Source organism: Nannospalax galili, unplaced genomic scaffold (assembly GCF_000622305.1).
Source record: "Nannospalax galili isolate Female #2095 unplaced genomic scaffold, S.galili_v1.0 scaffold31, whole genome shotgun sequence".
NCBI classification, from domain to species: Eukaryota; Metazoa; Chordata; class Mammalia; order Rodentia; family Spalacidae; genus Nannospalax; species Nannospalax galili.
The window spans coordinates 1,264,135-1,289,463 of record NW_008332149.1 but is presented as its reverse complement, the minus strand read 5'-3'; the positions used below and the strand labels follow the sequence as shown (position 1 = coordinate 1,289,463).

The 25,329-nt window shown below is 45.6% G+C and overlaps 2 protein-coding genes across 2 annotated transcripts in view; both read left to right on the top strand.

The window, feature by feature from the left end:
- LOC103729315 (putative DMBT1-like protein) overlaps positions 1–3,906 on the top strand; it is a 57,067-nt gene extending 53,161 nt beyond the window's left edge. The window contains exons 19-21 of the mRNA XM_029560711.1: positions 647–964; positions 1,610–1,636; positions 3,749–3,906. Coding sequence (XP_029416571.1) covers positions 647–964; positions 1,610–1,636; positions 3,749–3,906 — 503 coding nt within the window. The remainder of the gene's footprint in view (positions 1–646; positions 965–1,609; positions 1,637–3,748) is intronic.
- A 268-nt stretch (positions 3,907–4,174) lies between these two features.
- LOC115069322 (deleted in malignant brain tumors 1 protein) overlaps positions 4,175–25,329 on the top strand; it is a 65,321-nt gene continuing 44,166 nt past the window's right edge. Inside the window, exons 1-9 of the mRNA XM_029560710.1 lie at positions 4,175–4,223; positions 5,910–6,096; positions 10,092–10,309; positions 11,737–12,048; positions 13,151–13,174; positions 14,627–14,780; positions 15,541–15,758; positions 16,335–16,646; positions 22,689–22,997. Coding sequence (XP_029416570.1) covers positions 4,175–4,223; positions 5,910–6,096; positions 10,092–10,309; positions 11,737–12,048; positions 13,151–13,174; positions 14,627–14,780; positions 15,541–15,758; positions 16,335–16,646; positions 22,689–22,997 — 1,783 coding nt within the window. The remainder of the gene's footprint in view (positions 4,224–5,909; positions 6,097–10,091; positions 10,310–11,736; positions 12,049–13,150; positions 13,175–14,626; positions 14,781–15,540; positions 15,759–16,334; positions 16,647–22,688; positions 22,998–25,329) is intronic.

The window sequence follows — 25,329 nt, the reverse complement described above, 5'->3', positions numbered from 1 at the left end:
AGTGACAATGTAGGGGCAGGCTGGGAAAAGAGAAGATCAAATGCAAAGGCCTTCGGGGGAAAGAGCTGGACACACTGAAACCACAAAGGCCATCCAGGCAGAGCCGGTGGCAACTGTCAGGGCAATCTCAGCTAGCTTCAGCCGTTTGATCCAAAAATAGCCGTTGGCAATGGGCTCTATAAGGTCACAGTCACCTTACAGTGGTTCCGTGCTTCTCAGGGGATTAAATCTACACTCGTCCAAGGTACTCCCATAGCAAGTAGCTGGGAACCTGCTTTTGCAATAACTGGTGAAGCTTGTGGCAGGATCTGCAGCAGCCACAACTTGCTTGGTGCTGAGCTGCGTGTCTTATATGTGCATTCTCACTGACTCATCTCTGAGGCCCCTTTGAGATAAACACCTACTGGAGTCCTCACTTTTCAGATGAGGAAACAGAGGCTCAGAGAGATAAATTGTCAAGCAGGGAGGGGAGCAGTAGAACAGGATTCAACCCATTTCGGTCTTACTCTGTCACCCTTAGGCTTAGTGTGGAATCAAACCAGCCTTAAGAGTTTGCTCTTGGCCTTGCCTTGGCCATGGCACAGAAGCTGGGAGTCACTTCCGACAGAAATTCCCATGCTAAGAAATGAAATCCTTCTCTGTTTAGAAGACACGCCAAAGCTGAGGCTGGAGGGAGGCTCAGGCCGATGCTCAGGCCGTGTGGAGGTCCTTCACCAGGGGGCCTGGGGCACTGTGTGTGATGACCTGTGGGACCTGAATGAAGCCGAGGTCGTGTGCAGACAGCTGGGGTGTGGACATGCTGTTGCCGCTCCTGGAAGTGCCTACTTTGGTCAAGGCTCTGGTAACATCCTCTTGGACAACATTCAGTGTTCAGGAAGTGAGAACCACTTTGGCCAGTGCCCAAGCTCTGCCTGGCTGGACCACAACTGCGGCCACCACGAGGATGCGGGTGTTATCTGCTCAGGTATCCTCTCTTCCATAATAGGTTGTTTCTGTGAGATATCTTAGTGATAGGTGGAGAACATGTACAGAGCAAGGCTGGGGTTTCTCAGGACAGTGGCCATATAATCCACCCTGGCAGGGAATGAAGCAGCCGGTCACATCGCATCTATAGCCAGGAAGCACAGAGAGCTGAATACCGGTGCTTAGCTTACTTCTTTTTTTCACCCTGGGCTCCTGGTCCATGGAATACATGCACATTTAGGGTGGATATCTCCACCTCAGTTAACCTCATCTAAAAAGTCCCTCACAGACATGCCCAGAGGTTTGTGCCCTAGCTGATTCTAGATCCTGTCAAGTTGATAATCTGTATTAACCATCACAGTGGCCAATAGATGAGCATTCGTTCAGCCAGGTAGACTCTGTCTCTGAATACTGAGTCTGATTATTCTGAAGATGGATGCCCCAGGGATACTCCATTGGTTTGTCCTGGTCTCTGCACCATCCTGGGTGTGAAGATGCTTTCCCAGAGAGAAATGTAACTTTACACCTGCTTGTGTACCATGAAGCCATCCTGCTTGAGACATGCTCACCCTAGAACAACACCATTTTTTGTCTTCATGGAATTTAATTTAGATTCCTTAAACTTGCTCATTCTCTGTCCATGCAGATGCAGAGGTGACTCCTGCACCCCCAGGTAGGTTCAACACTGTAAATTTCCATCTCTGCAAAGGTGAAGATTTGCATCCTGATCTAGATGCTGGTGGACAATGACCAGACTGGTGATTTACAATTCTGGATGCATACTAGGGTCACTTAGGGAGCTTCTAAAATTCCCAGTACCTCATCTGTCCCCAAGAAGAGTCACTGGGTCCCTGGGGTCCCTGAGGTCACTCCCAGTCATCAGTAATATTTCACTCTCCCATGTAATTCCAATGCACATCTGAAGTTTTGAAAGTACTGGCTTTTTTTTATATTCTAGGATTAATCTGCTGCCTGATGTGTAGTTGACAGGGAAAGACAGAGAGAAAAAGAGTGAGCAAGAGAGAGTGAGAGTGAGTGAGAGAGAGAGAGAGAGGAAGCAGTGTATTTATATGTTATGTTTGTAGGTCACAGAACTAGAAAAGGAATCATTAGAGGAATCTTTTAAATTAATTTACTTATTTATCACATGTGTAAGTGTGTTGCCTGCATGTATGTAAAAGACACCTGTGTGTGCAATGCCTGTAGAGTTTAGAAGAGGGTGTCAGATCCCCTGGAACTGGAGTTACAGATGGTTGTTAGTCTCCATGTGGGTGCTGGGAACCAAACCTAGGTCCCCTGAAAGAGCAGCCTGTGCTCCTAGCCTCTGAGCCATCTCTCCAGCCTCTAGGATGAGTTCTTAAGGGAGATGGGAAGTAGAGAGGGTAGTGGGATACATGTAATAGGAAAGCAGAAGTGGGAATTAACTGGGGAAGAAGGGGAACCAGAGGAAGGGGGATGGCGAAGGGTGATGGGGGGCGGATAATTATGCGTATGTGTGAAGGTGCCATGACTCCAAATCATAATAATAATAATAAATCCATGGCTCATACAAGAACAGTTACATTTCCCAAATGGAATTAGGTCCCAAACTATTCCTTCTAGTGAGAGAGCAAGGAAGGGCAGGAGAGGAAAGGAGATGAAGTGTTCAAAGATTCAGTCACTTTGGCTGAGGAAAGGATTGGCATGGCGAGGAGGGAAAAGGTGGGCTGTGTGGGATCTCTGTTCTCGTTTTCTGTGGTTTGATGTTTGCAGCTGCCACTTCTAAAGTCCATGTACCACATGGTAAGTAATGTCATAAAAGTGTGACCTGTAACATACAAACGGGTGAAATGTTGATAACTCATAAATGCAGAAAGGACTTCTTTCTGTCGTTTGATATGAGGGGAAGGAATTGGTAGGACAAAGCCCTCACAGATAGGTAGGTTACACACTTGACTTGAGCTGGCTTTCATGACAGAAATCTGGGGAGACCATTAAAGAACTGTAGTCTAGGACACTGGGGAGATAACTCAGTTGATAAAGTGTTTGCCTTTCGAATACAAGGATCTAAGCTTTATCCACAGAATCCACATTGCAAAACTGAGCATAGTGGTGCACACCTGTAATCTGAGCACTGGGGAGCTGGAGACAGATGGATCCCTGTGACTCACTGGCCAGTCAGCCTAGCCTAATTGGCCAGTTCCGGTCTGATAAGAGACTCTGTCTCTGGGCGCTGGAGAGATGGCTCAGCAGTTTAGAGCACCGACTGCTTTTGTGGGTTCAATTCCCAGCACTCACATGTCAGCTAACAACCACCTATAGCTCCAGTTCCAATGCCCTCTTCTAAACTCTGTGGGTATTGCACGAGGTGGGTGCATTTGCACACCTGCAGGTAATACACTCATACACATAACATAAAAATAATAAAATTTTTGAAAGAAGAGAACTTGTCTCAAAAAACACAGTGAACTGCACCTGAGAAACACCACCTGAGGTTTGGCCTCCACATGTACATGCAAGCATGTGTGCATGTGCTTGTGCATGTGCACACACACACACGCATGTCCTACCACAGGCCCTGCCACACATGCACTGGATTCAGTTTCAGCCAGTTTCGGGGTTCCCCTACCAGTCCTATATTTTGCCCTCCTTCTCAAAGCTACCCTAGCTTATACCAGCCAAGCTGGCAGATCCCTTTCCATTTTGCGATCCCACTGTTGAATCTGAGGGAATTCTGGATTCTGTACCTGGGACAATGCCACATGCCTGAAGACGCCAACCACCGGTGTCTTGTCTGTTCTCACAGAAGGAAACAGCTCTTGTGGAGGAGTAATTTCAAGTCTCTCTGGCTCCTTCTCCAGTCCATGGTATCCTACAAACTACCCCACTGACATGGAGTGCGTCTGGGAGATACGTGTTGCGGACAAGTTCAACATAGAGCTGACGATTCCAAGCCTGAAGTAAGCAGTTTTGCCTTTCTCTTCCTTAACTGCCAGGCTAGATTTGTGTCAGCTTTCCTGAAAGGAATGCCTTTCCATGGGGCAAATCCTTTCACATTTTAGCTGGGAATCGATCTGGTCGTCTCTGGGGTTTTGCTTTAGTTCTTTGAGAACTTCTTACAATGTATTTTGCTCATGTTCACCCTCCTCCAATTCCTCCAGGCCCATCCCCCTCTTCCCTACCTACTCGTTTGTGCCCAATTTATGTTGCCCATATACTCATCCACGGGAACATGGGCAACCTTCCAGGGGCCACACTCTCACAGCAGCTATCAATTGCCAGTAGCTCTTCAGCTAGGGGTGGGACATCATGTTCATGTCTCCTTTCTATGCTGGATTTTGTCTGGCTTGAACTTGTGCAGGTCCTGTGTGTGCTATCATAACCACTGTGAGCTCATATGTGCACCTATCCTGTTGTGTATGGAAACACTGTTTCTTTATAGTCATTCACCACCCCTGGCTCTTACACTCTTTCCACCCCTCCTTCCACAGTGATCATTATGCCTTGGGAAGAGAGGGGGTGACTTAAGTGTCCCATCAAGGACTGGGAATTAACCCCCTTATGGTCTCTTATGCTCTAAACCTTGTACCCCTGGCTCTTACACTCTTTCCACCCCTCCTTCCACAGTGATCATTATGACTTGGGAAGAGAGGGGGTGACTTAAGTGTCCCATCGAGGACTGGGAATTAACCCCCTTATGGTCTCTTATGCTCTAAACCTTGACCAGCTGTGGGTCTCTGTGCTAATCACTGTCTGTTGCCAAAAGAAGCTTCTCTGATGGGGGCTGAGAGATACCCTAATCTATGAGCATGTTGATAAATCATTAAGAATAGACAACACTAATTTCTCCTGTGTGCTATGACTTGCATAGGCACAGGTTCTTGGCCCCAATAATAGCACCAGATATGAGTTTCATCTTGTAGAGCAGGCCTTAAATCCAGTCAGAAAGTGGTTGGTTACTGCCATGACATTTGTGCTAATATCACACCAGTGAGTTGCCAGGCCAGTCATTACTGAAGTTCTCTGGATTCAAGGCTGGTTAAGAGATCATTACTTTTCCCTTGCAGTAGTGTATGTAGCACCTTCCAGTATCATGAAAGGCAGGCAGTAGGGGTGAAGCTTCCAGGTCAGTTTTGGTGATCTTTGTTGTGGGTTTCCTTGTCAGTTACCTCAGCTTCTTATCCAATGAGATCATACCCCACATGCATCTGTACATCAAGACACAGAGCTCCAGCTAGGTGGCCCAACCTGAAGGCATCACCCCTGCACCTCCAGTCGGCTCCCTCAGAGAGCTTCCTCCTGCAGGATTCAGATCTGGTTTCCCTGTTCTCACTGTCTGTTCATCCTTTTCTCAGATGCTACACAAAGCAAATCTGGTTCTTCTTCCCTTCGAAAAATCTCTGTCATGTTCCTATCAGGAATTTTCTTTGACAAATTTAAGGGGTTCATTCATTCTTCCCATCAAACAGGTGTCTGTACCTCTTCTTCCTCCAACCGTCCCTTGAAAGCGCTTAGTTGTATTTTAGAGTACATTTACGTGGATGTATGCAGTTGTCCCTTGGTTTTCACAGATTGGTTCCAAGATCCCCTTCCTCTACCACTTACGTTCAGATTCCTTATATAAAGTGTCATAGTGTTTGCATCCAACCCTTGCACAGCTCTCTGTGTACTCTAGATCATCTCAGATTTCTTGTAACACCTAATATACTATGATACGACTTGTTGCTATACTGTGTTCTTTAGGGCATGGTGACATGTATGCGTGTTGAATACAACACTTGGTTGAATCATCAAATGCAGAACAACTACATGAGCACGTACGAATTCACATACATGGGGCTTTCTAATAGAAAGCGTGGTTTCTTCTTTTTCTCCTGTCACATCTGGGTCATTCTTTCTTCCTGACTCTGTCCCGCATCTGTTCCGACTCTGCACTGTCTTCCATCTTCGCTCATTGGTCATAACAGACAAGGATCTAAGCACCGCCCTTGTAAGTGTGAAAGAGGTAGGCAGTGAAGTGCCCAAGTTGCTCTGGATAGAGAAGACGTACAGCACTATACAGGGGCATTGTGTGCTACGAGAAAAATATACTTACCATTCACGCATTCAGTGCACATTTACTTTTGAAAACAACGTGAGGCTGATCACTGTTGGGTGAGGAAGAGCTGATCTTCTTAGAGGGAGAGACCCTAGACAGGCTGACTAGACCTCAGTGAATGAGCCTGCACTGAGGAATGTCTGGGGACACTAACTTGACAAGACAGGCCTTAACAAAAATGACCAAATGCATGAATTCAAGTGGGGGGGCTATGAGAGGGGGCCAATGCGGAAGGGGTATAAAGATGATTAAGAAGCTCTGTATGAAATATACAAAAGCCCAATAAAATTTTTTTAAAAAAGAAAATGTGAGGAAATTTGGTGCCATGTACTTCAAATACACAAAATCCATAGATTTAATATTTCGAGGTGTAGAACACCACTTTTTCACTTCTGGAAAGTAGTTATTCCATGCAGCTGTAATGGTTTCCACTTTCCGTGAGTCTAGAGGTTGATGTTCCAACATAAATTCCTACTGTAGTCAGAACACACAAATTATGGAGTAGTTTAACGTCTTGCCTAGAACCAGGGGAAAGTTCTTGATTTGTGGGGGTTGATAGTTTTTAAATCTAAATATGTTGCCATTTACATCTTGCTTCTCAGGATATAAATTTTATTTTTGATTACTGTGTACCCCTCAACTACATCTTGTTATACCTTACTACAAGATATTTGCCTAGGTCTGGAGTCATTTTTGATCATCATAAATGGGAGGGGCATTGCCATCTGGAAGATGGAGGTCAAGGCTTCTGCTAAGTTTCCTACAACAATCAAGATTACTCCCTGCCCCTCCCAAGAAAAGTTTTCCATCCAGTATCAGCTGCAGTGAGATTAGAAGCCCTGACTTACATTGGTGTTTGTTTTTCCTATTGCAATCCCCGCAGAACTTTACTTCATGCTTGTGTGGAAAAATACTATTCATGCATAACTATAAGGAAATAGTATTACAGGCTCCTGGGACCTTGCTTATATGAACTTATAGCAGTGTTGTCAGTGTGCCCCAGACCCATGCAAACTCAATCAGACAAAAACCCAACTAATATAGAACTTGGAAAATGGGCAGCAGGCCCCAACCTTAGCTGAAGAACTATTGGCAACTGATTACTGCTGGATGAAAGAGAGTTGATCTTCTTTAAGGAGAGACTCTAGCTAGGCTAACTAGACACCAGTGGATGAACTTGCACTGAGGGATATCTGGGCACACTAACTTGACTCGATAGGCCTTAAGATACATGTCAGAATGCATGAAATCCAGTGGGGAGGGTGCTATAGGAGGGTGTAGATGGGGGGAGGGGACATAAAGATGATTAAGATGTTTTTTGTGAAATTCAAAAAATTCAATTAAAATATATATTAAAATACAAAAACTAAAATACAAAAAAAATTCTATTCTTACGAAAGGGCTGGGGAAATAGCTTAGTAAAGCACTTGCCTGGCAAGCATGCAGACCTGAATTCAGCCCCAGAACCCAAATCAGAAGGGTATGGGAACTGCGGAGATGGCACAGTGGTTAAGAGCACTTACTACTCTTGCAGAGAACCCAGGTTCAGTACCCAATACCCACATCAGGTGGCCAATGGCCTGTAATTCCAGTTCCAGGGGATCTGACACCTCTGGCCTCTATGGGCACCTGTACACACCCAGTGCACATAAACTCATGCAGGCAGAGATACATACAGATAAATTTAAAAATAAAATTTAAAAAGATGCTGGGCATGGTGGCACACACTTGTAATCCCAGTGCTGGGAAGGCAGAGACAGGAGGATGCCTAAGGCTTTCTGGCCAGCCAGTCTAGACTAATCAGTGAGCTCCAAGCCAATGAGAGAGCTAGTCTCAAAGGAGGAGGATGGTGTTCCTGAGGATGACACTTGAGGTTGTCCTGTGGCCTTCACTCATGTGCACACTAACATGTACTCCCCATAGAAACATGTACGCACACATGCAAAAAATTATATTCCTATTAAAAACTTGCCATTTCGTTCTCGCTAAGTGTATTTTTATTTTTCTGTTGCTGTGATAAAATATCACGACCAAGGCCAACTCGTAGAAGGAAGAGTCCATTATGGCGGGGAGGCAGGAGGCGGCCAGAGCAGAAAGCTGAGCCCACACGTCTTCAAGTGGGCACAGGAAGCAGAGAGAGACAGACTGGAAGTGGGCAAGTTATATACTCTCAAAGCCCGCCCCCAGTGACGTGCTTCCTCCAGCAAGGCCACACCTCCTAAGCCTCCACAAACAGCACCAGCAAAGGGGACAGAATGTTCAAACACTTGGAGACTATATTAAAGCACCATATTAAGTATATCTTGTTTTGAGGAAATAAAATCTCAGATTAAGAAAAATGAGTAAACTGAGGCACAGTAAATGTTTTCAGTCCATTTGGCAGACAAGGATTTGTGAGTCAGGCAGCTCTAACCAGAACCAGTTCGGGAGCTGCAGCAAGGGACTGCAGAGGGAAGTCTTTCAGGGCAGACACAGGTAAAGCAGACTATCTGGTTACGATTGCAGGATTGCCTCATTTGCTGTCTTCTTGGGAAGCCCCTAGTTATGTAATTGTATTTGTTGACTCTTAAATTGTGTTTTTTTTTCAACACAAGAATGGGCTTCTCTTTTCTTTCTCTTTTTAGGCATGGAGGGAGGAAGAGTTGAACCTGGGGCCTCAAGCATGCTTTGCAAATGCTCTATCACTGACCTGATTCCTTATCCGCTAACACAGGCATTTACAAGAAATAATCCAAGTTCGGCTTTGCTCATATTTGCAAATCAAGGTCAAGGTCACTATGACCTTACCAGACTCATCCTCCTAGGGACTCTTCAGACATGGTCTCAATTTTGTTTTATTTTTAATTGAAAATTTTTATTTATTGTTATTTTAGGTGGATGAGTGTTTTGCCTGCATGTATGTAAGTGCACCTGTGTGTGATGCCCACAGAGGCCAGAAGAGGGCGTCAGATTCCCTGGAACTGGAGTTATAGACAGTGTTAGCTGCCACGTGAATGCTAAGAACTGGACCTGGGTCCTCTGTAAGAGCAGCAAGTGCTCTTAACCACTAAACCATCTCTTCAGCCCCTCAATTTTAATTTAACACCTGTTATTACCACTCTATTGCACCTTTCACACAAATTTATCACTTCTTTATAAAGATTTAAAGTGGGTTTTTAGGTATTTGATATCTACTGCACTGGAATAAATATATACTGGTAGGTTTTAAAATCTGGTATTTTGTGTACAAACTGTTCATTGGGCATACATTTATGCAATGAGAATTGATAATACAGGCATAGAAAGCTTTCGTTATTGTTTGACACAAATTCACATCTCATGTTATGTTATCATCGAATGTTTACTGTGTTAGATAAACATTGGTGTACTTTCCACATGTATTTATTGCCCCCACCCCCGTGTGGGCTCCAGTCTAGGACCAGGCTTATAATGCTGAACAGGACTGATAAGTCCTCTACTTCCCATGAGTTTACATTCCAGATGGAAAGACAAACAGTACTCACATAGACCATTAACTCAGTGGAAAACTTCAGGAGGTGATAAGTTCATAAGTGCTGTTAAGTAAAATCAGTCGACATCTGTAATAGCAGGCCGGAGTACAAAGGATAAGATGGCAGGAAGTGGAGTGGTTGGCACAGTTCTCTCATCATCTAGAGTAGAAACTTGGGCAGTGTGGGGCATTGGTGAGGTGAGTCCTCCCAATAGGTCCCTTTAGTTATATCTCCCATGTGGGATCTTCTGAAGCATTTTACTCAATGAGACTCTGTTGGAGGTCTTGCCCCACACCAGGAAGTGGCAGTATTTGAAGTGAAGAGTCAGAGACACCAAGGAGCTATTTGGGATAGAAAGGAAAGGGTGAGGGAAACTGGAAGCCAGGATTCCCAGTAGAGGCCACCACAACAGACCAGGTGAGAAGGGGCATCTGACAGAACAGGCTGGTCCCAGGAGGGGAAGGCAGGAGGGCAGATTCTAGGGGCGTTTCATGGTGAGAGAAGGCAGGGTTGACTTGTAGATTTCCTTGGGGACACTAATAATGCCTTCATCCCCTCAGACTAGAGGACATCTATGGGTGCCCTTACGACTTTGTTGAAGTGTTCGATGGACAGCAAGCTGCTTCAGTCTCCATGGGCAGAGTCTGTGCTGGGGCAGAGCTCACGTTCATCTCCTCTTCAAATTCCATGACAGTGTTTTTTAAAAGTGATGCCATGATCACCAACACGGGCTTCTATGCCCTGTACAACACTGTTCAGCAAGATGAAAGGCAGAGCGGTGGGTATTCTACACGCACCACACAGGAAGCATGTCTAACGGTATCCTGTACCATTTAGAGAGGAGGCTTTCTCAGTCTGACCTGAATGAGTCCCTCTCCACTATTGCTGTTCTGAATGATATTCACGGGGACAGTCCCAGTCCTCAACCCCGCCCTGCCACCCACCATCACCGTCTTCCACCAAAGCATCCAGAACCAGATGGCTGAGGGTATCTGCCCTACATTGTCCATGTGTGTATTGATAAGGAGTCCATCTGAGATCTTCCCTTCAGGGAAGATTATTCTGGAACAAAAATGTCACAAAGTACAACTACCAGTCTACTTGTTTCTAACTAAATTCAACACACACCATCCATAGCACGTAGGGATCTCTCAGGCTCTGCAGAAGGCTACAAGGAACATTCTGGAGCTCTCAGTGGCTTCATGTTCAGGGGAACATGTAAGTTATCCTCCATCTGGGTTACTTTGAGAGCTTAGAGACTCAGTGGGTAAAGGACCTGGGTTCAGAACTCCAGACATCACATAAAGCCACATGCAGTAGTGAGGGTCTGTAAGCCCTGCGACATGGGAGGCAGAGGTGGACGAATCCCTGGAAGTCCATAAGCCAGTGAGCCTGGTGCACACCGTAGTGAATAACAAGAGATCTGTCTCCAACAAGGTAGAAGGAGAAGACCAATACCAAAGTGTCCTCTGTCCTCCACATGTGCCCCACAGCACGTGTGCCTGTACACACACACACACACACACACGCACATGCACACACACGTACGCACATGCACATGCATGCACACGTACACACACGCACATGCACTCACACTCACACACAGTACATTCACACACACTCAAAGATTAAAAAATTAATGGGAGCTGGAAAGATTGCTCAATGGTTAAGAGCACTGGCTGCTCTTACAAAAGACCTGGGTTCAAATCCCAACACCCACAAGGTGGCTAACAAATGTCTGTAACTCCAGTTCCAGGGGATCTGACGCCCTCTTCTGTCCTCCTTGGGCACTGTATGACATGGGTGTACCTACATACATGCAAACAATACATTCATACACATAAAAAGTAAAAGAAATTAAAAAATAATTAATAGGAACAGGTATGATGACACACACCTTTAATCCTAGGCCTTGGGAGGAAGAGACAAGCAGATCTCTGTGATTTGGAGGCCAGCCTAGTCTACATAGGGGGTTCCAGCCCAGCCAGTTCTACATAATAAGACTGTCTCAAAAATAATTAATAGCCATTAACTGATCGTCAACAGTCAGGTATATTCTAAGAAATCAGGACACCGGGACACCCTTAGGGTCTAAAAGTCAACAGGGATATATGCCCAAGAGCTGGAGAAATTTTCTACCTGCAGATGATTCCAGAGTTTGAGGCCAATTCCACAGCTCAGAAGCCTCTGTTTTCCATCCCCCAGGCATGGCTCTGCGACTGGTGAATGGCAGTCACAGGTGTGAAGGCAGGGTAGAGATCTCCTACAATGGTACCTGGGGCACAGTGTGTGATGACAGCTGGGACCTCACAGATGCCAAGGTGGTATGCCAGCAGCTCGGCTGTGGCGAGGCCATGTTGGCCCCGGCTGAGAGCTACTTTGACAGAGGCACAGGTCAGATCATGTTGGATGATGTGCAGTGCATGGGGGATGAAGCCAAAGTGTGGCAATGCACACACCACGGATGGTTCTCCCACAACTGTGGGCACCATGAAGATGCCAGCGTGGTCTGCTCAGGTGAGTGGGGTGGCATGCAGCACACCTCAGAGAGAGCGTTGTCCACTCACAGCTCCTGGGAAGGGAGATGTCAACACCAGCAGGCAGGTAGCAGGGAGTTCTGGGCTTCAACTCAGGTTTTAAACCAATTTTCTCAAGAGTTAGTTTACTCTCTCTTAGATTCTTCCATCTGCAACATGCTCAAGGTTCCACCAGAAAAGTGATAATTGAATAAGTGGTTGGAATTGTCAGACAACTTATTTCTGGCATGGCATGCCTGGGAATTGGTAACAGTTCACTCTCCTAAGAATTAAAGCTAGTACTCAACAAAGGCCAAGTGCTCTTGCATGCCAAGCTATGTGCATCCAAATTCTCCTTTAATCTCCACAATCTGTAATAAACTGGAGCCTATTACTATCCATACTCAACTGCTAAGCCAGCAAAGATGTGTGTTCCCCCGCCCAGGCCCACTGATCCCTTCATCAGCCTGGATGTGTTTTGGTTCTCCTTTTCTAATGGCTCAGAACACAGTATGTTTGATCCTGAGCAAAGCACTTGATTTTTCTGGAGTTATGTGACTGCCTTATTCAATCTGTCTCTCATCCTCATACTTGAATAGGTATCAGTGGCAAGCCGAGCAGAGGACCAGCAGGTACTGTTTGTCAATACATCCAGTCAGTTGCCAGGATTTTCAATGTAGGAGTCCTACCTACCATTCAGTTCTGAGGATGGGGGACAGTCAAATTAGATACTGTTTCTAATTAACAAGATGCCCTCTAGTGTTGACAGTATGGTGGGGCCGAGTTACTCAGAGGGTGGGGAGAAAGGTAGGAGAGAGGGAGGGAGGGTTCAGAGTCACCAGAGATGCAGTCTCTTGGCTACTGGGTCATCGTGCTTCAGCATCTACAGCAGACAGTAGGCCAAGTGCTGCCAGTGATGATCACACTGTGAGATGCTGGAGGGAGCGAGGAACCTGAGGTCTCAGGGTCATTCCAAGCTCTTGAGGAGCCAGGATCGTGTCTTCTTATTGGGCACATAGAAGGGTCAATAGTCTTCAGTATTTTTTAAATTAAATGTAGATATGAGTTCTTGCTCATGACATTTTTTCTGTGCATTTTCACAGGCTCCGCTGGTGACGCCCTTACAGGTAGGCTCCGCAGTTTCACGCAAGTTCTCCTTGTGCTGTTGGATATGCTTTGCTTTCCGTCTTAGCTCTCCTGTATCTAGATGGATGTCCTCTATCCATTTAATCTACAAGAAGCCACTCCCACACTAAATCCAAGAGTTCAGTCCTAATTGGAGACTTCAATTAGTCTTGGCCTTGTTTTCAGTGACAACTTGTATGTAGTATTAAAAGATAAGCTTTGTCAGATTAAAATTTTAAAGGATTTATTTTGAGCACATAGCAAATTTGAATTGAGCAGCTGCAGGCTGGAGGGACAGGCTTTGCTAGGGCTCACTTTGAGGCAAGGCAAGGAAAATATGTGACTGAGGAAACTGGAACAGTGTCTTCCTTCAGATCACTTTAGTGGGGAAGTCCCTAGTGAGAGGTTTGGCAGCTTCTGACTGGTTGTGAAAATTTGTACTAAGTTGGCTTTTGGTTTGCTTATGTAGGACTCAAGGCACTGGATCAGGTTAAGAGCTTCCCAGTTAATTATTTTAATAAAGTCAAATCAGGCTCATCTAATATGAGCTGTTGTAGCACAGTATGCTGAGAAAGGATACTTTGATTTGCAATGTCTTTGCATCTTTTTCCCATTGAGTTTGCATATGTATCTACCTGTGCACATGGTTTCATAAAACCCATTCATCCAAGCACATGATCTTCATTTGGTAACAGGCTGATGCTGGATTTGGGGGTGTATCTCAGTTGGTAGAGTGCTTCCCTAGAAGCACTGGGTTCAATCCCCAGCACTGCTCAAAACCAGACATGGTGGTGCATGCCTGTAATTTTAGCACTCTGGAGATGGAGGCAGGTGGATCAGAAGTTCAAGGTTATCCTCAGCTACATAGTCAGTCTGTGCTACATTAGCCCCATCTCAGAAACAACAAAAAAAGGTTTCTTTGGGCTGGAAAGATGGCTCAGGAGTTAAGGGTCTTGCTGTTCTTCCAGAGGAACTGCTTTGGTTCCCAGTACCCACATGAGGCCACTCACAGCCACCTAGAACTCAAGCTCCAGGGGACCCAACGCTCTCTTCTGGCCTCCGCAGGCACTGGCACACACGTGGCAGACACATACAGACACATATAAAACTGAAAGTAAAAAGCCCTAGCATATGTTTCCCTTGCTTCTTTTTGTTGCTTTCTTGAGATTCTGTTGCCCAGGCTAGCCTCACATTTGAGACTCTGTAACCCAGGCTAGCCTCACATTTGAGACTCTGTAACCCAGGCTAGCCTCACATTTGAGACTCTGTAACCCAGGCTAGGCCCACATTTGAGACCCTTCTGCCTCAGCCTTCTAAGTGCTGGGAATTTAGGTGTGCGCTGCCGCGCTCCGCTTGTTTTCTTTGCTTCTGTTCCCATTGTAAGTCCCCTCTTGACCTTCCTAAAAACACACACAGCAGCAGAGGTTAGCATCCCCTTCTTTACTTTCTTGCAGATGAAAGTTTCCCTTGTGGTGGTTTACTCACGAATAGTTCAGGCTCCTTCTCCAGTCCTTGGTATCCTAAAAAGTATCCCACCAATGTTGTATGTGCCTGGGACATACAAGTGGATAGCAGCGCCCACATCCGACTCACCTTTGAAGTGGTCAAGTGAGTAAACAGATTCTGCTTTGTATTGTTGTTTTGTTGGTTGCGTACACCAGCTTAAGCCTCTGTTTCTACTCCCCCCCCCCCGAGCTATAATGTTCACAAGTTAACTATATATTGGGGAGCCCAGTAATACTGATCAGAATTTAAATATACAAATCTTTTAATTCCAGTAGACCAGGAAGTTGGTCTACAGATAGCATTTCATGAGCACCAAGGAGGGTCACGCAGCCTTCATACAGTGGCAATAAACTGGAATTAGTCCACCTGTCCGTCAGTAGGAGATCCAGTAGCTAGATGTTGCTACAGGCACGTTTTGCTGTCACAGACTTAGTGAACATTGCTACAGAATGAGCTTCGGGAAGACAGTGAACAGTAGTAAGCTCGGCCACCATCCCTGCGTAACAGACCAGTTCCCTGGAAATAGACCAGTTCATTGGATCTGCTTCCGGGAAGGAGAACGAAGCATTGTCATGACAGGAGAGATGCTCACTTCTCACCAGAAGCCATCAAGACCACTTAAATCTAGCTTGTGAGCTTACAATGCATATTCAGAAAGTGCCATTAAAAGATACTTAGAAATAGGCAAGTACCTTTTGCTCGTGGTTACACTTTTGCTCGTAGGTCAGCCCTTCTTACAACCAGTGTAAAGAGATATGGGTTTCCAGTAGCTTTGCTTGACTTTTGCTGAACACATTTGGGCAACTGCTGACCGGAAAAAGGCCCAAGGGACTGAGTTTGAATGACACCATTTCATTCACAGAATAGAAAACTTCTACGGCTGTCCCTATGACTTCATTGAAATCTTTGATGGCCCACAAAGTGAAGCTTTTTCACTGGGGAGGTTCTGCTCAGAAACAACCCCAGTATTTACCTCTTCATCAAACCACATGAGTGTGGTGTTCCACAGTGACGCAATCGTCACCAACATTGGGTTCTATGCATCTTATGAGTCTCTGATGCAAGATGAGAAAGACACAGGTAGGTCTTTTATCATTTCAGCCACTGGCCCTGCTCAGCAATCATGGGGATCTCAGATGACTACTCAGCCAATGGGTGCTAAGGATTTGAAAGGGTTCCCAAGATCTCCAAAACTCATATCTTCTAAGATGTGCCTTGCAGAGACTGGCTGAACAGTGATACTGTTTACTGCCCTGGACTAGTGCATGCACGCACATACTCCCTGAGGTTAGAGTCCCCTGAACCATGTTAAGAAAGGAGATGTGGCCAGTCCTGTGATCCAGCTTGTTTCATTCATGACCATGTTGAAGGATGAATGTTGGCATGCTTGATGGTTGTTACTTTACAAAAAGCTTTTGAGAGCCCTCTTTGAGTTCTGTGAAGTATGAAATTAACCCTAATTGGGGTCAGTTGTGAAACATCCCCCATGTTTACATTAAGATCAAGCCCAGGGTGATTTTTGCCATCAGTTTGAACCCACAAAGAGAGGGTAGAACCTGCAAAGCTAGCCAGGACTGAAGCCAGGCCCTCCTTTCCGGTGCTCGTTGATAAAAGGGTAGTCCCAGGGTGGAGACCCATTATGTCTGTCTTTCTCAGATGTGGCTCTTAGACTAGCCAATGGCAGCCACCCATGCGAGGGCCGTGTGGAGCTGTACCACAACGGCAGCTGGGGCACGGTGTGTGACGACAGCTGGGACCTGCGCGATGCCCAGGTGGTATGCCGGCACCTGGGCTGTGGTGGGGCCGTGGCAGCTGTTGGGCGAGCACATTTTGAGCGAGGCCTGGGCCCCATTGCCCTGGATGATGTAGACTGCATGGGGACAGAAGCCAGACTGTGGCAGTGTCCGCACCGTGGCTGGTTCGCTCACAACTGTGGCCACCATGAGGATGCTGGTGCCATCTGCTCAGGTAGGACAGGCTCTGAGCCAGCGGCTTGGGCCAATGACATTCCAGTCCTGGGAACTTCCTGCCCAGCCACACATAAAACAGGAAGGAAATCCAGACCGCTATTCCCACACATCAGCCATCCAGAACCCCGCCATATTCACTCACTACCCAAGGTGTGAGCCTCATAACTCTTTCCTTTAATCTGGCTCTTTTTACTTACATAAGTTCCTCTTACAAAGAATTTTCAACCTTTATCAGCATTCACAAAGAGCCAGGGCCACTTGCTGCAAACAGACCATACTTAGACACAGTGACAATAAAATTATGTTGGAAAAAACTTTTTAAAATGGTTGAGTTAATTTCCAATCAATTCATTCCCATGCATATCCAAAAATGTCTTTTTGAGAATGGAGTTAAGCGTACATTTAAAAATCTTAATACTGGGCTGGAGAGATGGCTCAGTGGTTAAGAACACTGGCTATTCTTGCAGAAGACTTGGGTTCGAATCCCAGCACCCACGTGGCAGCTAACAACTATCTGTAACTCCAGTTCCAGGAGCTCCAACAGCCTCTTCTGTCCTCTGCAGGCATTACACAACACAGGTGCACTTACGTACATACAGGCAATACACACATACACATAAAATCAAAATAATAAAAAAAATCTTAATACTTAATCATTTTATTATTAATCATTTTATTATTTTTATTTTATGTGTATGAGTGTATTGCCTCATGTATATAAGGGCATTGTGCAGTGTAATGTCCACAAAAGTCAGAAGAAGGCATCGGATCCCTTGGAACTAGTGTTATGGACGGCTGTTAGCCACCATGTTTGTGCTGGGAACCGATTCCAGTTCCTTTACAAGACCAACCGGTGCTCTGAACTGCTGAGCCATCTCTCCAGCCCCTTTTAAGAGAATATTTTATTATTTTGACTTTAGGGGACTGGAGAGATGGCTCAGCAATTAAGAGCACTAGTTGCTCTTGCAGAGGACCCGGGTTCGATTCCCAGCACCTACATGGCAGCTAACAACTGTCCATAACTCTGGCTCCAGAGGAATCTGAAGCCCTCTTCTGACCTCTCAGGCATTGCACGACACAGGTGCACTTACATACATGTAGGCAATATACTCATACACATAACAAAAAACATATTAAAAGTATTATTTTTACCTTATGTGTATGAGCTTGCATGTATGTAAGTAAACATGCAAGTGTTAAGGTAGAAAGCACCACCTCAAATTAGGTCAGTCCCACCAGGGACATGTCACATCTCTGGGAAACTTTTCTTTGGTTTAATCCTCTCATTTTCCATGAAACCCAGATACTTTTTCTAAGAGCATAGAGGCCTGAGTCTACCACAGACTCTTATTCCTAAGTTTTATCCCAGTTGAATTTCTACAGATATATCCAGTCATTGAAGTCAAAATTCTCCACCTATCTCTGTATCCTGCTAGGGCTGGTGGGAAAGGACAGACTGGCTTATCAGGTAGCGATGAGAGAATAAAGGAGCATAGAAGGTGAAGCTACAAGAAGGTTCTCAAAAGAAGAGAGGGGAAGCGTCAAGGGAGAGAATCCAGTGTTCTGAGTAAGGGAGCCGAGCCCGTGTGGCAAGTGTGACATCAGAAGACAAGCAAATCAGTGTCTCAATTGCCAGGAGGTTTGAAGGGCTCTCTTAGCTGTTGAAGTGAGCCTGAGGAGCGGAAGGGCCGCCGAACAGAACCCAAGTTCCTTTCATTCCTTACCTTGTCCATCGCCACACATTCCTCCCTGTGCTAAGGTTGTGCATTGAGACAAGTTCATCTTGCCTTTTACCAACTGAAGTTTACCCCAGGAGTTCAAAGCCATCCTCAGCTACATAGTGAGTTGGAGGCCAGGGTAGACTACAGGACACCCTTGTCTCAAATAAATAAATAAATTTAATTTAATAAAAAATTAAAATTGCAGACCAAAACAACTGGCAAGACAAACTCTTCACACAAGGTCACCATCACCGGGGCCAAAGTCTATCAAAAGAAAAGAAAATTATAATCCAGTGTCCAGTAGTGGGATAGAAATGGACCCAGAGGTCCAGAAGCTCAGGTGGTAACTCTGGGCCACTCTTAGAAGCCAAAGTGGGGTACATCTGGTTTTGGTTTCTCCCCCAAACAAAATATTGTTCCTTTCTGATTCAAATATGCAAGTGTAATTGTGGGGTTCTGCAGATGAAGAGAGATGACTGGCCCTCCGTCTCATGCCTTTCACAGCCTCTCTGACTTACCCAGCACCAACAGCTCCTATGAGTGGTGTGATTTCAGGTAATTTCAGTTGTTTTTGATTGATCAACAAGCTGTTGGGAAGTAGATTAGTGATTTGGGGCCAAACACCCTGTCGTCAGCATTTCCCAACTCTAGCGAACTTCTGAACTGTTTCAAGTCTTATTTTCCTCCCCTGGGTGAGCTGGTATGGATGGCAACATCTGCCTGTTAAGGCTATGTTGGGATTGGGCGACTTTCCCTGTGAGAAGGGATAGGGCAGTGCCTGCCATATGACCAGGCATGCCACTTAGGCATCAGCCCTTCTGACTTCCGAGGCCAGAGCACTGCGGAAGGTTCTCTCTGTATACTGCTTTTTCCTTGGCAAATTAAGAATGAAGAAGCCAAAAGCATCACTTTTTTTTTGTTTGCTCTGGTCTCTTTTGGTCCCAGTAGTTGTCACATTTCAGTCAGTCAGTTGCTCTTCCAGGGCAGGTTTGTTTTTAAATTTTATTGAGAATTTCCTACATGCATATAAGGTGTTTTGATCAAACCCATTTCCAATCCCTCCCCTCCACCAGGGCAGGTTTTTAAGAGCAAAGTTCAGCATGCAGAGAAGAGTTGGGAGAGAGAAGTGACCTCATGCCTCCAGCGGAAGTGCAGGGTGGATTATTCTGGCAGCAAAGGCCCCCAAAAGATGATTTTTTCACTTTACACTGTATCTGTTCTTTTTTTTTAAAAAAGGCTATTAACCCCAGGCTTTGGTTCCTTGAGCTTGTAAAGTGGTTTGTGTTCATCGTGCACATGGACTGGGGGGAGGGGGAGCAGAGTACTCTACAAAGAAAGGGTACCAGAAGAGAATGTGATTTAGAATGAGAAATTGCCTGTAGATAATCCAGGAGGTGGAGAGCTCATTGACAGTTGGCCAAGGTGTAACCGAAATGTTACATAATTTTCTTCTTTTGTTTTCTGTTCATCCTTAGCATCTTCTGTAAAGCAACCAGAGGTGTCCACACCAACAGGTAACATTTCTTTACTTGCCTTTCCTTTGTAGAGTTTGAGCACAGACAGAGTCCAGCATTGTGGTGGCAGAAGCAGCCCTGCCACACACACTGCCCCATTGTCCTCCCCAGCTCAAGATGGCCCTGCAAGCGTTGGCTGGAGGAGGAAGGGCGAGGAGGGCCCTGCCCATCTAGAAAACCTGGGGCTAGAAAGTGAGAGGGAAGAAAATGCTGCTACATGTAGAAATGACTTGCAGGGGCTGAGGGTGGTTTGGAAGCCGACACCTGTTAAGGGTCAGGGTATCATCTTACTGAATTTCAGTTTCTACCCAGTCCCACCTAGGAACTGCCTTGGTTCTGTTCTGAGCTTCTACTCCTTTTTGACACAACCACCTTTAAAATATTTTATTTATTTATTTATTTATTTATTTGAATGTATTTATTTATTTATTTATTTATTTTTAATGTGTATGAGTGTATTGCCTGCATATATGTAAGTGCACCCTTGTCATGCAGTGCCCACAGAGGTCAGAAGAAGGCATCAGATCCCTTGGAATTGGAGTTATAGACAGTTGTTAGCTGCCATGTGGGTGCTGGGAACCAAACCCAGGTCCTCTGCAAGAGCAGCCAGTGTTCTTAACCACTGAGCCATCTCTCCAACCCCCACAAACACCTTTAAATATGAGCATCAGCTGCAATGACTACCCTTCACATTCCCTGGAACACCTTGACACAGGGCTGTCACTGGATCCTGGTATCTACTGTTATTACTTGATGTTGGCAAGGACACACACACACACACACACACACACACACCAGTTAGTGTAACTCCTTGTGAGACTATAACTAACTTAGTGAATGACAGAAACCAACACTTACAGCATACAGTGAAAGAGCTGTGGGGCAGGTCTCTGGTCCTGTTGACCAAATAGTCATCTCTTTCCTCTTTTTGTAAATTTTTTATTGAATTTCTGTGTATTTCACGCATAACATCATCTTTATGCCCCTTTCTCCATTGGCGCCCTCCCATAGCATCCCCCCCCGCCCAGTGGATTTCATTCAGTCATTTATGTTAAGGCCTATCAAATCAAGTTAGTGTCCCCAGACATCTCTCAGTGAAAATTCATCCACTGAGGTCTAGTCAGCCCGTTTAGAGTCCCTCCCTTTAAGAAGATCAGCTCTTTCTCACTCAGCAGTAATCAGCTGCCAATAGTTCCTTGGCTAAGATTGGGGCCTGCTGCCCATTTCCACAGTTCTGTGCTGGGTTTTTGTCTGCTTGAGTTTGCGTAGGTCTTGTGCATGATGTCACCATTGCTGTAGATTCATATGAACAAGGTCCCAGGAGCCTGTAGGATTCTCTTTCCATATGATCATGCACCTCCTCCCTGACTCTTACAATCATTCTGCCCCCTCTGCTACAATGGTCCCTGAGGCCTGGGTGGGTGGAATTTAGTATAGGAATCCTGTTCAAGGACCCACACTCTGTGATCCTTTAAGCTTCGGTCATTTGTGTCCTTTTGTGTTCATGGTCCTCTGTTGCATGAGGAGCTTCACTGATGAGAGCTGAGAGATGCACTAGTGTCCCCTCTACCCCTTGTTTCACTGTGTTCCATGAGCCTTAGGTGTAGAAGTTGCATTGTAGATGTGTTACTTAGGGCTGGGAAATTCACAAGCAATCTGTGTGTGGCCAGTTGTGGAACACTGTAATAATCTCCATCTGTTGCAAAAGAAGTTTCTCTGATGAGTGGTGACTGGGATACTTGTCTGTAAATGCTAGGATTCATATTTTGCACATAGTAAAAATTTACATTTGGCACTGGAGAGATGGGTCAGAAGTTAACAGCACTGGCTGCTCTTACAGAGGACCCAGGTTCAATGCCCAGCACCCACATGGGGGCTAACAACCTCTGTAACTCCAGTTCCAGGGGATCCAATGCCCTCTTCTGGCCTCCACAGGCATTGCACAACATGAGTGCACTTACCATGTAGGCAATACACTCATACACATAAAATAAAAATAAATTTAGAAAAAAAGATATTACGTTTGTCTAGGGATGTGACGATCTTGGGGTTTTCTCTAAGATCTGTGACCTCTCCAGCCATGTGTACTTGGCTGTGCTTACAGTATCATACATGAGTTTCATTCCACTGAGTGGGCTTTAAGTTCAATTAGGTAGCTGCTGATGACCCCAAGATAAAAGTGCCACTACTGCCCTGATATAGTTTGTTATGCTGGTCATTGTTGTGGTTATTAGGCCTTAAAGCTGGGGTTGGACCATCAACTGGTGTTCTCCCTTACCAGCTTGCATAGTGCTCTTCAAAACTATGAGAGCTAGCCTTCAGGGAAGGTGGCTTCCAGGTCATTTCCAGCTCCGTTGCTCCAAATTCTGTGTCCAAAGTATGTCCTGTCCTCAGAAATAGGGTCTTACCTTCAAGTTCTGAGAGGCAATCAAGGGCTGTGGCAATAGCCTGTGTAATTTTGAGTCTCTGACTACCCTGGCTAACAACTCAAAGGAAGGTTTCTCCTGTCTGGCGCTGTTTTCTTATGTTACCTTCAGCTGTACACATGGACTCATGTAGAGACATTGTATACGTAATTTTTCAGTAGGTTTTTGGACTAATAGAATTCCCTCAGATTCACTTCTTTACTAAGAATAATCTTCGATACACACTGAGAGGTACCAAGGGCATAAACTGAGTTGAAATAAAATGAAATGAAAGAGAAGTGGGTTTGCTGTCCTTGACTGTCAGTGAATGACTCCCAGGAAACACCTGGTTCCTCTGATGAACCCCTTATGGCGGTCTCTCTTCAAACTCCCCACCAAGGTGATCTGCGGCTGGTGAATGGGACAAGCAAGTGTGAGGGCCGAGTCGAGGTCTACTATGCCAACACCTGGGGCACCGTGTGTGATGATAACTGGTCCATAGAGGATGCCCACGTGGTCTGCAAACAGCTTGGGTGTGGCCTGGCCTTATCTGCCCTCCCAGGGGCCAGCTTTGGCCCTGGGTCAGGCAGCATCATCCTTGATGATGTCAACTGCACGGGACAGGAGTCCTCCCTGTCACAGTGTCTTCATGGCGACTGGCTCACCCACAACTGTGGGCACCAGGAAGATGCCGGTGTCATCTGCTCAGGTAAGGAAAGATCCATGCTAGGCCCATCACAGAACTGCCCAGACCTGAACACCAACATGCTTTTTGCCTGTCCCCATGTTCATGACAGTGAGTTTCTGTTCCAACATTGAAAAATATACCTGCCGTGGAATACTTATAGTGGCCACATTCAAAGTGAGGGTCTAAAGAATTTAATTAGCCACAAGATAAAGAGAGTAACAGTACTTATCTCAGAGAGTTGGTGGGACTAAACTAGGCAATCCACATAGAATGTTTGGTCAAGCAAGGAGAAACCATAAATCATCCCCAAAATATTGCTAGCTGTTATAAATTTAGTTACTAAGGCAAATTCTGACAGAATCATTGCCTGAGATTTTAGGCGAGTGAGAGCTCACAGCAGAGGGGACAGCCTTGGAGGCCTACTAAGAATAGATCATACCCAGCTTCCTTTGATCGGTTTAAGCAAGGACAGTGATCTTTAAGCCACTGCATGATCGTGGCTTCTAATGCCTGCCACCCTTGTGTTTCCCTTCTCTCTGTAGATTCGGCAGCGTCTGGACATCCAGGTATCTATGACTTCGTGGCCATTATATTTCCTGACCGGTGACTAGAGTCCAGTGAGCTTTAATCTTCTTTGACAATTCCCTAAACTCTAAGCTCTTCCAGAAAGTGAAGACCCAGGGCTGTTTAAGTCCCTAGGGCCCTGCCATGCACAAAGAGGAAAGGTGTTCTGGGTATTAACAGGCCGACTGTCATCCCTTCTGCACATTAGCACCACGTTTCAGCACAAAAGCCTGAACTCGAACATGATCGTTCGAACAACAGAGGCCTTGGCAGGCCAGCGGGGGCAGGTAGTTCTAGAGGCAGATGAACCTGGGGACAGGAGGGCCTGGGGGCAGGAGCTGCTTCTCTGCCCACAGCCTGTACTTGGGGCCTGGGACCTGGAGTTCAGTTCATGAACTCTGTGGTTCTAACAAGGAAGCCCTGCTATGAGGCCACATCTTCACAATCCCAATATGAACTTGCTGTGTCATTATTCACAATAATGCACACATATGCATAAGCCATTATCACATTTTTAAATGGTAACTATGTGGTCATCAACTTGACTGTTGTTTAAAGACAAACACATGGGACTGGAAGGATGGCTCAGCAGTTAAGAACACTGGCTGTTCTTGCAGAAGACCCAGGTTTGAAACCCAGCACCCACATGGCAGCTAACAACTGTCCATAACGCCAGTCCCAGGGGATCCAACAGCTCTTCTGACCTCACGTGGCATTGATCATGACATGGGTGCACTTACCTACATGCAGGCAATACAGGCATACACATAAAATAAAAGTAATAAGTAAAATTTTCAAAAATTAATAAATAAGTAAATAAATAAAAATGATAACACGCATATACATAAAATAAAAATAAATAAATAAATAAAATATTTTAAAGACAAACTCACTTTATGACTTAGATGGTCCTTAAGAATATGGAAGTGTACTTTGTTTACTTTGAATGTACTTATGGTGGCTCTTTTTCCATTTTTACCCATATAGCTTCTTCAACTCCTGAGGACCATCCACCCATTTTCCATGCAATAGGTACTTACCCATTCTTACAGTTTGTGATTCATTTTTCTGAGGCCATTTGTGACCAGCAGATATGTAGCAACAACACCGTGGAGACAGCATGGTAAAGTGCTTACCATGCAGCCATGAGGCTGTGAACTCAACGCCCAGAACCGGTGTGAACCAAGCTGGTGTGGTGGAGACAGGAAGCTCCCTGGGGATTACTGGCCAGCCAGCCTAGACAAACTAGAGAGTTCTTGGTCAAAGTGAGAAACCTAGTCTCAAAAAGTCAAGGTGGATGGCATCCTAAAAGCAACACCTGAGGTTTCTGAGGCCATTTGTGACCAGCAGATATGTAGCAACAACACCGTGGAGACAGCGTGGTAAAGTGCTTACCATGCAGCCATGAGGCTGTGAACTCAACACCCAGAACCCGAGAGAGAGAGACAGAGAGACACAGAGAGACAGAGAGAGACAGAGAGAGAGAGGAGGGGGATGAAATGTAGTAAGTACTGTTTCTGCGGAACCCGTGTGAACCAAGCTGGTGTGGTGGAGACAGGAAGCTCCCTGGGGATTACTGGCCAGCCAGTCTAGACAAACTAGAGAGTTCTTGGTCAAAGTGAGAAACGTAGTCTCAAAAAGTCAAGGTGGATGGCATCCTAAAAGCAACAACTGAGGTTCACCTATAATACCAGAGAGAGAGACAGAGAGACACAGAGAGACAGAGAGAGACAGAGAGAGAGGAGGGGGATGAAATGTAGTAAGTACTGTTTCTGCCGCTCTGGTGGAG